Below are 15,445 nucleotides of genomic sequence, written 5' to 3'. Positions count from 1 at the left end.
TAAGAATGTTAGCATGGTGCCCTGATGACTAAGGTCAGCAATGAGCAAACTAAGATCCAGGGTTCTCTACCAGCCACAGCACCGACAGCCTCCTGAGAGTAACATTGCTTGGGCCCTCTGCCAGCCACAGTGCCTGGGAAATATCAGCTGAGATTCTTTAGACCCTAAGTGCAATGGCTCCATTGTTAGGAACCAGTCTTTCAGGTTTTCCTTTGTCATTTTTCTAGCTTTGAGTGTTTTCCTACCATCTGTCCTTGCCTGGAGCAAGGTGAATTTCACAAGTGGAGGGGAATAATAAGGGCTCTGTTGGAAGCATTTTTGTCCATAAGGAAAGTGCTCCTCAGTGGTTGGGCTTTTTATATCCAGGAGAAATTTATTTGGAAATTAAATACTAAATAAATACCCAGCTCTTGTGTAGTACATTTTTTCTGAAGATCACAAAGTGCTTTACAAACATTAGTTATGTAACCCTCTCCTTCGCCCCCAGCAAAGTGAGGGTTATTGTGTCCATTTTACAGACAGGGAAACTGATGTGGCTGAAGTTACAGGACTGTTTGTGAGTGGAAAGATGTTGCAGGAAATATGGGTCATTTGGAACCTTACCATCTGCCTGTAGTAGAAGGTGGTGCATAGTTGCACTTCCTGAGGAGCAGAGCAGGGACCAAATAGTAACTAAGAGCTTTTCTTCACTGCAACAGTTAGCTTGATTTAATACACGCAACTGAGAGTGACCCCACTGCAAAACAACACTAAAATTACACAGAGTGATTGGATTAGCAGCACAGAATGAGGCTTGGTCTATGCTGAACAACTATGTCGGTCAAGGGCATGAAAAAGCACACCCTGTGTAGACACAGCTATGTTGAAGGAAGAACCTATTTCTGTTGACATAGCTAACGGTGTTTGGGGAGTAGGGTTCCTATACCGACAGAAGAACCTCTTCTGTCAGCGTAAGCTGCGTTTACACTATGGGGCTATGCTGACATAGCTATGCAGGATAGTCTCCGTAGTGTAGACGTATCCTGGTTGGATTAGCAGAGTGGATTAGCAGTTGATGAGTTGTTGTAATTTGAGTTGCTGCATACCTGCTGCATCAACCCACCCCCCCTGACAGGCCAACTCTCTCAAACTTAAAGTACCACTTAGCTCCAATTGGAGATTTGGGTGGGAGTCGGGCTGGGGCAACACTCAAGTTACACTCTTAGCACTGTAGTGAAGACAGACACAGTTTGGGCCCTGCTTCCCCCTCCCTTCTTGGGGAAAAGTCAGCTGCGCTAGCCTTCTTCCTGGCACAGCACACTTCCCCCTTTGAGCTGACTCAGCTGCACTGGCCGGCATGTTGCAGGGAGATGCCTACTGCCCACCCCTGCCCATTCACTCACTGCCCATGAGTGGGAATAGCAGCCTGGCACCCACTGCTTCTATACCTATCCCTATCTCCTAGAACTGGAAAGGACCTTGAAAGGTCATCGAGTCCAGCCCCCTGCCTTCACTAGCAGGACCAAGTACTGATTTTGCCCCAGATCCCTAAGTGGCCCCCTCAAGGATTAAACTCACAACCCTGGGTTTAGCAGGCCACTGCTCAAACTACTGAGCTATCCCTCCCCCCTCAACTACATTGCTACCTTCCAGATGAGCAACAAACAAAGGGCTTCTTTCCTTCCCTGCCCTGTGCCAATGCCCAGTGAGAGACACAATCTGGCCCTCTGTAAATAGAGCATGACTCCACACTGCTCTGTGTGATGATACCATTGTATCTTTGCTGCTTGTGAGCCTCTGAAAGTGCTCATCAGGTACTTAGGGAATCCTTGGTTTTGTCATTATGCTGAAAAATGACACTTTCAAGACAAGCAGGCTCACCTAACCAGTCCCACAGGGTTTGACCCTCTGAGCTGTAGCAGATTCCCACTTGTTGTGGGATGACTTTTTTGTTAATTGGTTAATGCCCTTGGGAGAATATTAGCAGGTCATCAGAAGATTTCTCTTCTCATTTCTGTGACCTCTGCACCCTTTGTGTAAGTGTCACAGGCCAGGAGCCTCTTGAGTGCAGCGCAAATGAATGGTTGTACTCTCAGATTCACCCACAGACATGTAGGGAACCAGTGTGGCAAGAGCTAGAAAACCAGGCCCCTGGAGTAGATGGGGTTACTGCCTGGACACAGCTCTGCACTCTCCATTGTGTGCAGTGACGTTTTGTTAAGCCCTGCCACTTGGTGCTAGGGACTCGCTCATGGGAAACCCAGGGTGAGTGGCTGATTCCCAGAGGTCTTGCTGTTCCTTCATGTGATCCAGAATCTGATCTGATCTGTCCTCTGGCAGGTGATCTCCTCCGTCATTCCCAATGACGAGTACATCGGATTTGAGCCTCTCAGGCCACAGGTGAGTGGGACAGTGCAACAACTGATGGTACTTGATTTATGCATGGCAAGGTCATGTAATGGCATCGCTGTCATATAGCTCCACTTAGGGTCCCCAGCCAAGGCATCCAACAGGATGAGAACCTGTCACGGACTTCATAATATTTTAGGTTTCAGAGTAGCAGCCGTGTTAGTCTGTATCCGCAAAAAGAACAGGAGTACTTGTGGCACCTTAGAGACTAACAAATGTATTTGAGCATAAGCTTTCGTGGGCTTATGCTCAAATAAATGTGTTAGTCTCTAAGGTGCCACAAGTACTCCTGTTCTTTTTGCATAATATTTTAGTGTAGCTGAGAGGTTTCCCTGGGGCTCTGAGTCCCGCACGTCTCCCCCTGCCTAGCAATTCCTGCCCTCTAAGTGCCATATCACTGCAGATATCCTTCCACCCCTCCAAAGGGCTCAGATGAGGCACATAAGTCTCTGTTCCCTGAGCAGAGGGTTCTTTTCTCTGCACTGAATTAAAGCTGCTGCAGCAGAGTCTATGTAATGTTTAACTCCCTTGCCCAGCACCACCACAGACCTACCCTCCAGGGCAGTGGGGTGCACTGTCATGAGAATGTTAGGAGCAGGGGAACGCGCAAGTAGGTTGGTCTCCACTGGCTGGGGTGGGCAGAGAAGAGGGGGCTGCCACTGCCAACACTGCTCAGCAGTGTGGAGTGGCCTTGATGACTGTCCCTAGAATGGTGATTGATTACATGACAAGTGTGGACAGGAGAATAGGAGGGAAAATGTCAGAGACTGAAACTCTCGCTCAGACTCTGCATTACTGTCTGATACAAGCTATTACAAATCATTGTGGGGAAGTTCTCTGGCCTGTGTTATAGAGGAGGTCAGCCTAGATGATCACAATGGTCCGTTCTGGCGTGGAATCTGGCTCTATGAAATAGATGCTGTTGTTTCTCCACAGAGACAGGGCTTTTACGAACCCAGTGTCAATGCTGTGCGGTAAGTGACCAACCCCAGGTGGCTTTGCTCTTCTGTCACTATTTCTCTTCATGGCACCTTGTCTTGGCCCCAGAGGTTTTGGTTTGGTTAGTATCCCAGTCCCAGAGATCCATCACTGAGGAGAAAACACTGTGTGTGTGAAAGACTTGTGTGACTGTGACAGCCATTGTAGTTAATAACAATAACACCTGGCACTTCTATAACACCTTGCAAGGATCTCAAAGCCCTTTGCAGACATTGATTAAGCCTCACAGCCATCCTGTGAGGCAGCTAAATACCATGTCACAGGTTGGGAAACAGAGACAGAGAGAGGTTAAGTGACCTGTTCAAGGCCACATAGTAAGTCAGTGGCAGCACCACTGTTAGAACCCACAACTACTGACTCTCAGTTTCCTGGCTCTAGCCCCCAGGACAAGGCTTCCAAATGCTCCTATCAGCACTGCTGTAACTGGGGCCAAATTCAGCCCTGGTCTAAGGAGGTGCAGCTCCATTGACTTCCCTGGTTTGTGCTTCCAATACTCCAGGACTGAATCTGGCCCATTGTTTTCATCTGGAAAAGCCAGAAGGTGGTTCATGAATAGGGTTGCCAACTGTCTAATTGCACAAACCCAAACACCTGTGCACTTCCCCCTTCCCCGCCCCTTCTCAGAGGCCACACCCTGCCCCACCCCTTCTCTGAGGCCCTGCCCCCTGCTCACCCCACCCTCCTCCCTCTGTCGCTCGCTCTCCCCGACCCTCACTCATTTTCACAGGTCTGGGGCAAGGGGTTGGGGTGTAGGAGGAGGTGAGGGCTTTGGCTGGGGTGCAGGCTCTGGGGGTGGGGTTGGAGATGAGGGGTTTGGGGTGCAGGAGGGAGCTCAGGGCTATGTCAGGGGGTTGGGGTGCAGGAGGGGGTGTGGGCTCTGGGAGGGATTTTGAGTACAGGAGGAGGCTCAGGGCTGGAGCAATGGGTTGGGGTGTGGGAGGGACTGAGGCATGTGGGGTCCAGCTGGGAGGCGCTTACCTCTGGTGGCTCCCAGAAGTGACTGGCATGTCCGGCTCCTAGTCTCAGGGGCGGCCAGGCAGCTCTGCGCGCTGCCCTGCCTGCGGTTCCTGGCCAATGGGATTTGTGGAGTTGGCGTTCAGGGCAGGGGCAGCGCGCAGAGACCCACTGGCCACCCCTGCGTCTAGGAGCCAGATTGCTTCCGGGAGCCATGTGGAGCCAAGGTAGGTAGGGAGGCTGCCTTAGCCTCGCTGTGCCACCAACCAGACTTTTAGCAGCCTATTAAAATCTCCCGGATTGATTTCAATAGCCTCCAGGAGATCGTGGCTGATTCCAGGAGACTCCCTGCCAGTCCGGGAGGGTTGGCAACCCTATTCCTGGAGCCAGTTGAAACTCGACATTTTCATTGAGCAGGAAATGCCGACATTTTGAAATTGTTTTCGTTCCAAATCTAAACAAAAATGAAAAATTGAAATTTGTTGTGAAACGAAATTTTCCAAAATGGTTTGTTTCAGGTCAGTCAGAATGTTCCATTTAAATAAAATTGAAATGTTTCATTCTGATTCCAACCTTTTATTTTACACTATATTATAACTTATAATAGAGTATAAACTCAAATACATTTCTAAATGAAAAGGCATTTCAAAACAAAAAATCAAAATATTCCTTTCTGATCGTATTGACCTTATTGAAACACTTGTAAGCAAAAATTTTGTAAAACAGAATTTGTCAAAATCAACACATTCCTGCAGAAAGTTTTTATTGTGATGAAATGGCATTTTCTGATGGAAGAATGCTCCGTCAGGAAAGTTACCCAGCTCTAGAGTTCACACACTAGAAAGTGATCCGGACAGTTAAAACTGTGCTCTGTGTTTGACTCAGTACTATATTCTACTAGTTAGCACAGTGATACGGCTGTGGGGCTTTGCAATGAACTGTGGGAATTTTCAGAAATGGCTGGAAGGCAAAAGAGGGAACCTCTGTCTGCACCAGTCTGTCCCATCATCCACTGATGGCATGTTCTTCTCCAAAAGTTCATGGATTATCATCTCTGACGGACCATAAATGTGATAATTGCACCGTGGAGACACAGGCCAAGGCTACTGCTGCCTATGAGGGGAGATGTTCTCAAGAGAAGCATTCTCGAGTTTACTCAGCTCACAACTGAGAGTATATGGTGAGGGAGAATCACCATGTGGGAGGAAGGATGGGCTCGTGGTTAGAGCTCTGAAGTGAGACACTGTATCCATAACCCTCTTGTCATTGGACCCTGGACAAATTTAGGTGTCTAACTGGGAGTGGAGCCACAGTGAAAGTCTAGTCCCAACTGTAAGTTCTGAGCTCTTCTGAAAATTTGGCCCTGAGTTCTTCTGAAAATGTGTCCCTTGATCACTCTTTGCCTTAGTTCCTCATCTGCAAATGGGGGTAATGATGCTCTCCTAATGCACAGCGGTGTGGGAAGGAGACAGTCCTTGATGGTTGTGAGATGCTTGGATGCTATGAGGATGGAGGCACGTAAGTACCTAGATGGACAGAGTAGAAGGGTGTGGCTTTCCTCAGACCCCAGTAAAAAGACAGGTCCTCCAGCAGAATGCAGCGGGGACTCCACCCAGAGAAGAGTGGCATTGTTCCAGGGGGCATTGGCACCTAAGGAGCGGTGAATGTCCTACCACTCTTTATGTTTCAAAGCGCATTGACAGAAGAGCCAGTGGAAAGGTCACAGGATGGCAATGCCCATTCCTAGCCTGAATGTCTCCAAGAAGGGTAACCAGTGGAGCAAAGAGAAGGGAATCCCGTTAAACCCAGTGGTGTCCACACCCCATAGTGGGAGAGTGATAGCCTCAAAGGGTGCTGAGTAAAGCTGTTATATTTTTTTCTCCAGAGACCGCGGCTCAGGTTACTATCAAGTTGTGACTCATTATTACCCTGAGGACTCTGAAGAGATGGCAGTGAAGGGCAGCACTATCATCTTTGTACTAACTAAAGGGGCAGACGGCTGGGCTACTGCCATATGTGATGGACAGGTATGTGGAACTGGCAGGCTGGTGCTCCTGCCTCTAGCACAGCATCAGTAGACACTACAGCGCTCCCTGCCAGCTGGGGCTTGCTGAGGCTTTAATAGGATGTTCCTTTGGTAGCTCTCAGGAGCTGGAGCAGCCAAGAGGGTGGGATATGACGATACCTTCTCTGAAACTGCCAGTTCACTTTCATGGATTGGACACTAATAGCAGCAGCTGTTAAGAGTTGTTCAGGGCTGTTCAGATCCCATTGACTTGTCCCCGTCACCTCTCTAATTCCACTGGCCAGTAAACTGGAGACCTCAGCTTTTTCTGATCCTTATCCCTTCCGACACACGTGGATCCTGCATGGGGATTATGCAACAAGAAACATTCGGTGAGAACCACTAGCAGGGGCACAATTCACACCAATTGTGAAGCCTCACCTCCTGCAGAATAAAGTGCACAAAATGTGTCTAGGGTTCATTCAGTGGCCCTCTTGCAACTGCTGTATGGAAAGCAGGGTCCTCAGAAGGGAGAGCAATGTGCTGCTGTGTCCCCAAGTGGGCGTCACCACCCACGTGCAATCCCCAGTGGGCCAATGTAAACATTGCTGTTTATATTAGAATAGAGGCCAGGAGCCCCGTCATGGGCCAGGATTGACCTGTACTAACTCAGAATAAAGAGACAGTGCCTGCCCCTGAGAGCTTACAATCAAAGTATAAGGCAGAGAAAACGGATGGGCCCAAAGACAGATGGGGGAGCACAAAGAAACAGTGAGGTAAGAATGGTCAGTCTGACAGGCAGTGGTCTTGGCACAACCAGCAGCCTAACCATTGTCAAGTTTTCTGGTAGGCATCACAGCACAGGAGAGTTATAAAGAGGAAACTGAAGAAAGATGGAGGCAGCTCCTCCTGCATGTGAGGGGCCACATGGGAGGAAGCACAAAGGTGCCTCTTTAAAAGTTAACAAGTGGGCGAGGAAGGCTGGTGGATCACAGGCAGGATTCAGCACCTTGAGCGATGATGGGAAGGTGGGGACAGGCTGTGAAGGGCCTTGAAAGCGATGGCAAGTAGTTTGTGTTTGTGATGATGGCAGGGAGGGTGCAAGGATGTTTCGCGCCCTAGGTGAAACTTCCACCTTGCACGCCCCACCCCACCCCCGAGCCCTGTGGCAGCTCTCCACACTAAGGCCCCCCCCTCCCCCCGCGGCAGCTCCCCACCCCCCTCCGCCCTGAGGCACCCCCCCCGGCCCGGGGAGCCGTGTGGCAGCTCCCCACCCCAGCTCATCTCTGCTCTGCCTCCTCCCCGAGCACGCCGTCGCTGCTCCGCTTCTCCTGCCTCCCAGGCTTGCGGCGCCAATCAGCTGTTTGGTGCCGCAAGCCTGGGAGGGAGAGAAGCAGAGCGGGGCGGCGTGCTCAGGGGAGGAGGCGGAGCAGAGGTGAGCTGGGGCGGGGAGCGGTTCCTTTGCGTGCTGCCCCCCCCCCTACTTGCTGCAGGTGGCCCTCCCCCAAGGTCGCCTAATGGATTGCACTGGCCCTGGATGATGGAGAAGAGTGAGCCAGCAGACAGAGTGACCTGGTCAGGACGGCGTGCCAGGAAATGACACATGCCACAGGGGTGTGAATGACTGAGGGGCAAGGTGGGGTTGTCAAGGCCAGCGAAGAGAATCTCCTGCACCGGGCAGAAGAGTGTCTGTTTCAAGTGTGCCTGGTCTCACCTTGTTTTCTGTTCTGCTCTGTGTTTCCAGAAACTGCGTATACCGACCTCTCACCTGGAGCCTGTTTATGCCCCCAAGGCTGATAAGTGGGTAAGGGGACAATCTTGTGACTATGGGATGAGGCAGGGAGAGAAAACACAGCCAGGCCACTCGAGCTGTGTGAGTGGCAGGGCTCTGAACCACAGAGCAAGGCAGTGGACTCTCTCTTCAGACTCACCCCATGTGTAGGTCCAGGGCTTTCAACCAGCCAGGGACAATTGGAAATCCAAGCAGCAGGCAAAAGGTGGATTTTTTCCACAGCTCTGATCTGTTTCCTGCAAAGTCTAAGCTTCCATTTTGGAAAAAATCCATTTCTTTTACCCCCTCCTCCTCACAGTTAGGACCCACCATATTGTAACCAATGCAGCCTTGCTCTAATGGCTTGACCCGGCTGAAAGCTGTCTCCACTTGAATCCTCCAGCAGACAAGGTGTGACTCATACCCACGTGCCCACTGCAGCGAGCAGGGAATTTCAGAGCCCACTTCGGTTCTGACACACTAGTGGCCTCTAGTGAATGAACTTCCGCTGGCCCTACTGTGGTTGAGAAACTGGCTCTTTGGGGGGAGGGATAGCTCAGTGGTTTGAGCATTGGCCTGCTAAACCCAGGGTTGTGAGCTCAATTCTTGAGGGGGCCATTTAGGGATCTGGGGCAAAAATCTGTCTGGGGATTGGTCCTGCTTTGAGCAGGGGGTTGGACTAGATGACCTCCTGAGGTCCCTTCCAACCCTGCTATTCTCTGACTCTGTTATCATCCATCCTATGGAGTTGGTAGGGTTTCCTGCTGTAAACCATTTCAGTGCAGACACCCAGTCTGTTCAGTGCAGAACTTTGGAGCTGAGTGAGGGGCAGATGAGCCCTTGGGTCAGAGGGATCAGCCATGGAAATCCCAGTCAAGACAGATTCCATTTTTGGTCAGATGGGGAGGTGGCCATCCCCAGGCTAAATGTGGGGTTGGGATCCCAGAGAGGTTAACAAAGTGAACAGTGCAGCAAAATAAAACAACCCCATATGGGTACCAGGTGGGTAGCCACCCTCTGGGGGAGCCTGGAGGAGCCTGAGTGCTCCACTTCATACGTGAGTTAATGAATTAGCCATCCCCGAGGCTCTGCCCACCCTTAAAGTCATAGCCTGCAATCTACTCAGTGATGCAAACCAGCTGCCACCTGCTCCTTCTGGCCAATGAGGAATGAGGGAGCTGATTTCCCAAAACTCTAGTTCCTTAGAACTGTTCTGCTTGACACTGGCCTCAGCCATACTCTCCTCATGTGTCTGATCAGTTTGTTTTCATTTTGTTCTCTTGCAGAAAGTCAGTAATGGGATCCCTCTTCCCCCCATTAAAGTGCCCCCCAACCGGCCTCACTTGCAAGAAATGGACCACCAGCAGCCAGGTAAATCCTGCTTTCTGGGACTGAAGGGGCATGTGGGGATAAGGATCCCAATGGGAGTTGTGTGGGATCACCCACCAGTCCCCCAAAACACCACTGCTCTAGGGAACCTACAATACCAGCAAGGCTAGCTCCCCACTTGCAGCATGTGGTTACTGGCAGGGACTGACTGTGTAACCCAAGAGCACCCTAGATTCCGCGAGTCAGGGATGACTGCACACACTTTGCTGTGGCCCACTCATTCTGCTCTGAACAGAGACTGGGGGCCAGGACTGTGTCCAAATTGAAACGAACTGGTTGGCAGGCACCTGGTGATTCAGAGCTGGTGTCCAATAAATGCAGCTGCTGCCATTTGTCACTTGCCCCCCTTGCTATGGTGACGAGGGCAGGCAGGGTTTTATATGCCAGTCCCTGAGAGGGGAGGGATGGACAGCTCAGGCAATAAAATCGGTGGCTTCTCACACTGCCTGGAGTCCCTCCAGATGTGGCTCAGTGGGACCCCCCAAAGCTGTCCAACCCCATCTCCTCCAAAGAGGCCCTGCCCATTGTCATGATGGCTGTTTGGCAATGTTTTGCTCTGCAGGACCTGCTGAAGGAGAAGACACTGCTGCAAATGATGCTGATCCGCAAGCAGACTTGCAGGTGCAATGTTCCCCAACATCACAAACCATTAAGACTATAAAATCACTGGTGCCAAAGATAAGGGTAGATTCAGCCCAGTTCCACCAAAACTCCAGAGCCACCCCAAAACTTTGGGGCTCACTGGAAAGCCTTTTCTTCCAGACCAGTTTCCCCTCCCCCCATCCCAGAGAGATCCTAACTCCCAGATGGACTTTTGTCTGTTACCCCTGAGTCCTTTATCTTCCTCTTCCAGGCCCATACTGTTGCTCTGTGCTGTTAACAACCACTGTGTTCTGTCACAGAGAGCAGTGCATTTCTGGGGTCAGTGAAATCACCTCTGTATCCTTTTCCTACCTCACGTGGGACTTGTACCTACAGAGCCTTTCTTTGTCAGAGGCAGCTGCTGGTCAGGTCACCAGTAGCCCCACTTCATTTGGCACAGCCACTAGACTGCCTGTGATTTTGGAGTCCGTGCTGTGCCAAGCTGCATGGACTGGCAGCTGAAATTTCCACAAGAAATTATGGGACCTGGCAGCATCACGGTAGGGACATGTTTGCATGATAACACAGGGAGTACGTCTCCCCTCTGGTATAAGCAGAACTCCCGTGCTGAGTAGATGTGTCTGAGTTATAGGATTCAGATCCAGACTCTTCCTCGGGGAAAAATGGAAGTGTTTGGATCCAGGGTTTTGAGAAATGGGCCCCATATGTGAAATTCACATCTGGATCCTGGCTCAGATTTTATGCCACATGGAGTTTGGTGGCACTGAGGTTGGCATTTGGGTTAGGCCCCCACTCTTGACTCCGGGTATGGAAGGATGGGCACTGGCTGAGATGTGTGAGACCTGCGTTTGGTTCCTTGCTCCACCAGGGACTTCCTGGGTAAGTCACCTCATGTATCTGTGCCTCGACACCCCAGCTGTAAAGGGGGGATAATAATATTTCCCTACCTCACAAGGATGTTGTGAGGATAAATACTTTAACAGATGGTAAAGTGCTTGGAGCTCTGCTGTTATAAGAATAGGCATTATTGTTATTCAGATATTTGCTGGTGAAATTGCTCTAACCAACCCATCCAGAGCAGATTCTCCTTTGCTCCCTGTTTGGCAGCAGGTCCCACTGGCTCAGGACAAAGCATCCTCCAGCGAGAACAGATCCATCCTGCTGAAAGTCCACTGTGACTATACAGTTAAAGTGAACAAGGCCCTGACCCTGTCAGACCTCAGGTCTCTGCTGAGGGAGACGTTCAGCCAGCAGGCAGAGCTTGGGAAGCTGAGGTAGGCTTGGTCACAGACTGGAAATAGGGTCACACTCTGGCTACTCTGAACTGGTGCCAAAGACTGAGTTGGAGTTTCTCCTTCCTGGTGAGCTGCAGTTCTCCGAAGAGGTGTTTGCCCAAGGAGCTAGGCATTAAGGCCATGTCTACCGTCCATGTTGTTCTTCAACAGGGCTCAGACAGCCATAGGCACAGTTCACAAGATGAGTACATACGAACCAGCGCTGTGTCCCCTCTCCCAACTGAATAGTCACACAGAGCCCTGTCCCTGGATATTCCACCTCATTGCTTTAGAACATAACAGTGACTCCTTGGGGACAGGGAATGTGTGAGTAGGGAGGTTTCACAGGACCAAAGGAATATGGAACTGCACCGGCAGTAGTGAAAGAAGGGGAAATTTAAAGAGAAATGCTATTGTAGACACCCCTGACCTACAAATGATTTTCTCCCAGCCAGCACAACATTTAAGGCACACCAAGTTCAACTCAGTTGCACTTTGTGTGGCCAGTTTAGAGCCTAGAGGTCTTGTGTAAGTCTAAAGCAGACTGAAGTTTTGTCTACTGGAGCTGGAGGGGTAATTTCATATGCGCTAGCTCTGGTTGAGCTAGTGTGCTAAGAATAGCAGCGTAGCCGTGGTGGTGGCACAAGCAACAGAATGGGCTCGCCAGCCTAAACACTCTGTGTCCAATCCTATCTGAAAACCTAGGTACGTATTCAGGGCAGCTAGCCCCTCCCCCCGCCTGTGGCACCACAGCTACACTTCTCCTGTTAGCACGCTAGCTCGAGGCCAGCTAGCACGGGTCTGTCTGTCTGAACGGGGAATTACACCTCCAGCTCCAGCACAGACATACCCTGGAGTTCCTGGACTGACATGCTTAGGGAATCAGAGGGAGATGCAAGTTGCACAAGCTTAGATTCACCTCTAAATTTGGCCCTAGTACGTTCTCTCTGACCTCCTCTCTTACTTCAGCTGCAGGCTTTCAGACAGCAAACAGTTCATTGTGATTTCGGGAGAAGAGGAGATGGGGAAGATGTGGCAGGAGGTGACAGATGGGAGGCTGACACTCTGGTGCCAGGTACGGGTCCCTTTGGGATGCTGTTCTGCCTCACTAGATTCTGGTTTAATTTCTGCTCTGCCTGTGGTTTACAACATGGCCTTGTCCCATAGGGCACAGATGCCTGTTCAGACAGACCTGTTCTCTACAGGATGGTAGCACACCACGGTTACACGGCGCAAAGGCCAGAGGATCTGGAATTCAATGAAGGAGACACGCTGGACATTCTCTCCGAAGGTAGCTTTCTAGTTCCGCCTGAAGTTCTTTGCTGGGCAGCTTCAGGAGTCTGTTTGCAGGGGGGAGATGGGGACAAGTTGGGGAACAAAAGGCTTCCTGACAGTTAAGCCACTAGGCCTTATGGGGGACTGACATGTGCATGGGCCTATACTGGCCCTTTGCGCAGGGGTGAATGTCACCCTTAGCAAGGCTTGTCTCTCCCTGGTTAGGCAATTCAGGGGATTGCTAGGTCCTTACCCTGTTCCTTTGTATTTTCCCAGTGAATGAGGAATGGCTTGAAGGCCATTGCAATGGCAACTTTGGCATTTTCCCCAAGTGCTTTGCTGCCCAGGCCAGCATTGGGGCTGCCTGCCCTTAGAGAAGAGATGCTTCTTCCTGCCAGACTCCACAAGAAGCCAGCTGGGCTGGGAACCCCACCTCACCTTACTCATGTCTCCCAGAGAACAGGAGAAGCTTGCGCCAATTCATTCAGGTCTGACCATTGCCAGCCCTGCTAGGTATTTAATGAAGCTGCCTACACAAGACGCTTCCCAGTGTGGGACCCCATTATCCAGAAACCCTGCAGGATTCGTTTCTGTAGCAGAAATAGCATTTTCTATGGCATGTGTCTGGCCTCAGTATTTCCCAATAATCAAAGTGAAATGACAGGTCTGGCTAGAGAGTGGGGGTGAGGTGCGATCTGGGTGCAAGACAGGGGGTGGTGTCTCATGAAGGTCACTCTGAGAGGTGCTGACACAGCAAACGGAGTTTTCCCATCTCAGACCTAGCCACCAGCTCTTTCTGTAGCAAGAACTTGGGATTCAAAGATGCAGATTAAGTGGTAAGAAGAACCGGCTCCTCCAGAAGAGGGGGCCTGGCTAAGGCCTTAATCCCCACTTAGAATCATAGAATACCAGGGTTGGAAGGGACCTCAGGAGGTCATCTAGTCCAACCCCCTGCTCAAAGCAGGGCCAATTCCCAGACAGATTTTTACCCCAGTTCCCTAAATGGCCCCCTCAAGGATTGAACTCACAACACTGGGTTTAGCAGGCCAATGCTCAAACTACTGAGCTATCCCTCCCCCACTTCCCACCAGCTACAATAAAAGTGGGGGAAGCTGGACCTTGTCGTCACTGGATATGCCCACGCTGCCGTTACATACCCACAGCTGGCCCGTGCCAGCTGACTCGGGCCGAGGGGCTGGTTGAGGGCAGTGTAGACATTTGGGCTTGGGGCAAGTAAATAGCTCCTTAGCCCAAGCCCCACGAGCGTGAGTCAGCTGGAACAGGCCTGCTGCAGGGGTCTAATGGCAGTGCCGACAGACCCATTGAGGCCAGACTGTGGGAGGCAAGATGCCACTCAGAGGACAGGGAGGCAGGCTTGATTCCCTGGGCCCAACGCAGTGTAAAAACAGCGCTGTTCTGGTTGGGGAGCAATTCACACCCACTTTGCATGGCTGTAAATGAATGCACATGAATCAGGCATAGGGTGGGTGGCCCCTCCAAGCCCCATGGATCGACCAGAGGCAAAGGGCCCTGTGCCCAGACATCTTGGGTTGTGGGGATTGTCCCTGGTCAGGTGAACACTGGTGTTGTCCCAATCGGTTCCATGAAGTTGGGCCACAGCAGGGAGCTAGACCTTGAGGGACTGAGCACTGGGTTGGAGGGAAGAAATGCAGGGTGGGGGAGATGGACAAGTGACAGGAGCTGAGGCACTGTGGGGAGGGCAGCCAGAGAAACAGGCCTAACAAAGCCCAGAGGGATCAGGGAGAGCCAGAAGAAGGAAGGAGCCATGGGGAAGCTAAGAACACAGAGAGAGCAGGGCTCATGGGAGTAGATAAAAATAACCTGGTGGGGGGGAAGGGAGGTGACCTAGGGTCTCTACTTTGCAAAAAGGGTCCCAGGAACTGCAGGGTGGTTCCTGGGCACCAGCCCCTGGGGCTCGCTCAGCCCATCAGCTATGCGGTGCATGAGCCTCTGGGAGCTCACTCAGCCCCCACTGGCCTCGGGGAGCTCCCTTGGCCCTCCTTTCTGCCTAGCCTCTCACTTGGCCCAAGCCTCTGGGGAGTTGCTCAGCCCATCAATCCTTCATAGCCCTCACCTGGCTCAGGGCCCTGTGAGATCACACACCGTCTCTGTGGTGCTAGGCCTCCCAGCTGGCACAGGTTGTGCAACCCATGTACACCATGGAGCCTTTGCCAGCATGGGTCTGCGCAGTGGCTCCGTCCCCTGACCCTGCAGCTCACTGACACCGGCCTGTGCACGGCGCCGGCTCTTTGATGACACAGCCTCTCAGCGCTGCAGGGTGCTTACCTGGAACAGGCTGAGCAGGACACTCCTGCCCTCCACCCTGCAGGGCAGGGCCGGCTCCAGGGTTTTTTCCGTCCCAAGCTGCGGGGAAAAAAAAAAAAAAAAAAAAGCCGCAATCACGATCGGCGGCAGCTCCACCGTGCCGCTTTCTTCTTCGGTGGCAGGTCCTTCCCTCTGAGAGGGACCCGCTGCCGAAGAGCCCGACGTGCCGCCCCTTCCCCTTGGCCGCCCCAAGCACCTGCTTGCTGGACTGGTGCCTGGAGCCGGCCCTGCTGCAGGGCCTTTGCTTGGTCCAGGCCACTGTATGCTGCCTCAAAGCCTTACCCACCCCCAGGGCCACTGGCAGGCACAGCCGCTCTGAGGTCACTCACAGCCTGGACCTGGCATACCCTTTGTAAGTTCACTCAGCCCCTTGCATTGCCCGGCCCATGCCCTGCTGCCACAGCCATGGCTAGCCCAGGCACGGGAGCTGCAGCCTGGAAG

General features: G+C 51.8%; 1 protein-coding gene across 5 annotated transcripts in view; it reads left to right on the top strand.

Annotated features, from left to right (window-relative positions):
- The window catches only part of NOXA1 (NADPH oxidase activator 1), a 36,904-nt gene extending 21,833 nt beyond the window's left edge, over positions 1-15,071 (top strand). Inside the window, exons 6-15 of one of the 5 annotated variants that reach the window (XM_042855693.2) lie at positions 2,320-2,379; positions 3,325-3,362; positions 6,227-6,368; positions 8,091-8,150; positions 9,404-9,488; positions 10,069-10,127; positions 11,220-11,383; positions 12,353-12,458; positions 12,551-12,674; positions 12,935-15,071. In XM_042855693.2, the coding sequence (XP_042711627.1) occupies positions 2,320-2,379; positions 3,325-3,362; positions 6,227-6,368; positions 8,091-8,150; positions 9,404-9,488; positions 10,069-10,127; positions 11,220-11,383; positions 12,353-12,458; positions 12,551-12,674; positions 12,935-13,032 (936 nt within the window). In that variant the 3' untranslated portion in view covers positions 13,033-15,071. Of the gene's footprint in view, positions 1-2,319; positions 2,380-3,324; positions 3,363-6,226; positions 6,369-8,090; positions 8,151-9,403; positions 9,489-10,068; positions 10,191-11,216; positions 11,384-12,352; positions 12,459-12,550; positions 12,675-12,934 lie in introns of all 5 variants that reach the window. The other 4 variants (XM_024111650.3, XM_065572488.1, XM_065572487.1 and 1 more) reach the window with 4 other exon arrangements.
- Positions 15,072-15,445: the final 374 nt, after the last annotated feature.

This window comes from Chrysemys picta, chromosome 18 (genome assembly GCF_011386835.1).
Source record: "Chrysemys picta bellii isolate R12L10 chromosome 18, ASM1138683v2, whole genome shotgun sequence".
NCBI lineage: Eukaryota > Metazoa > Chordata > Testudines > Emydidae > Chrysemys > Chrysemys picta.
This window is presented reverse-complemented; position numbering and strand designations above follow the sequence as displayed.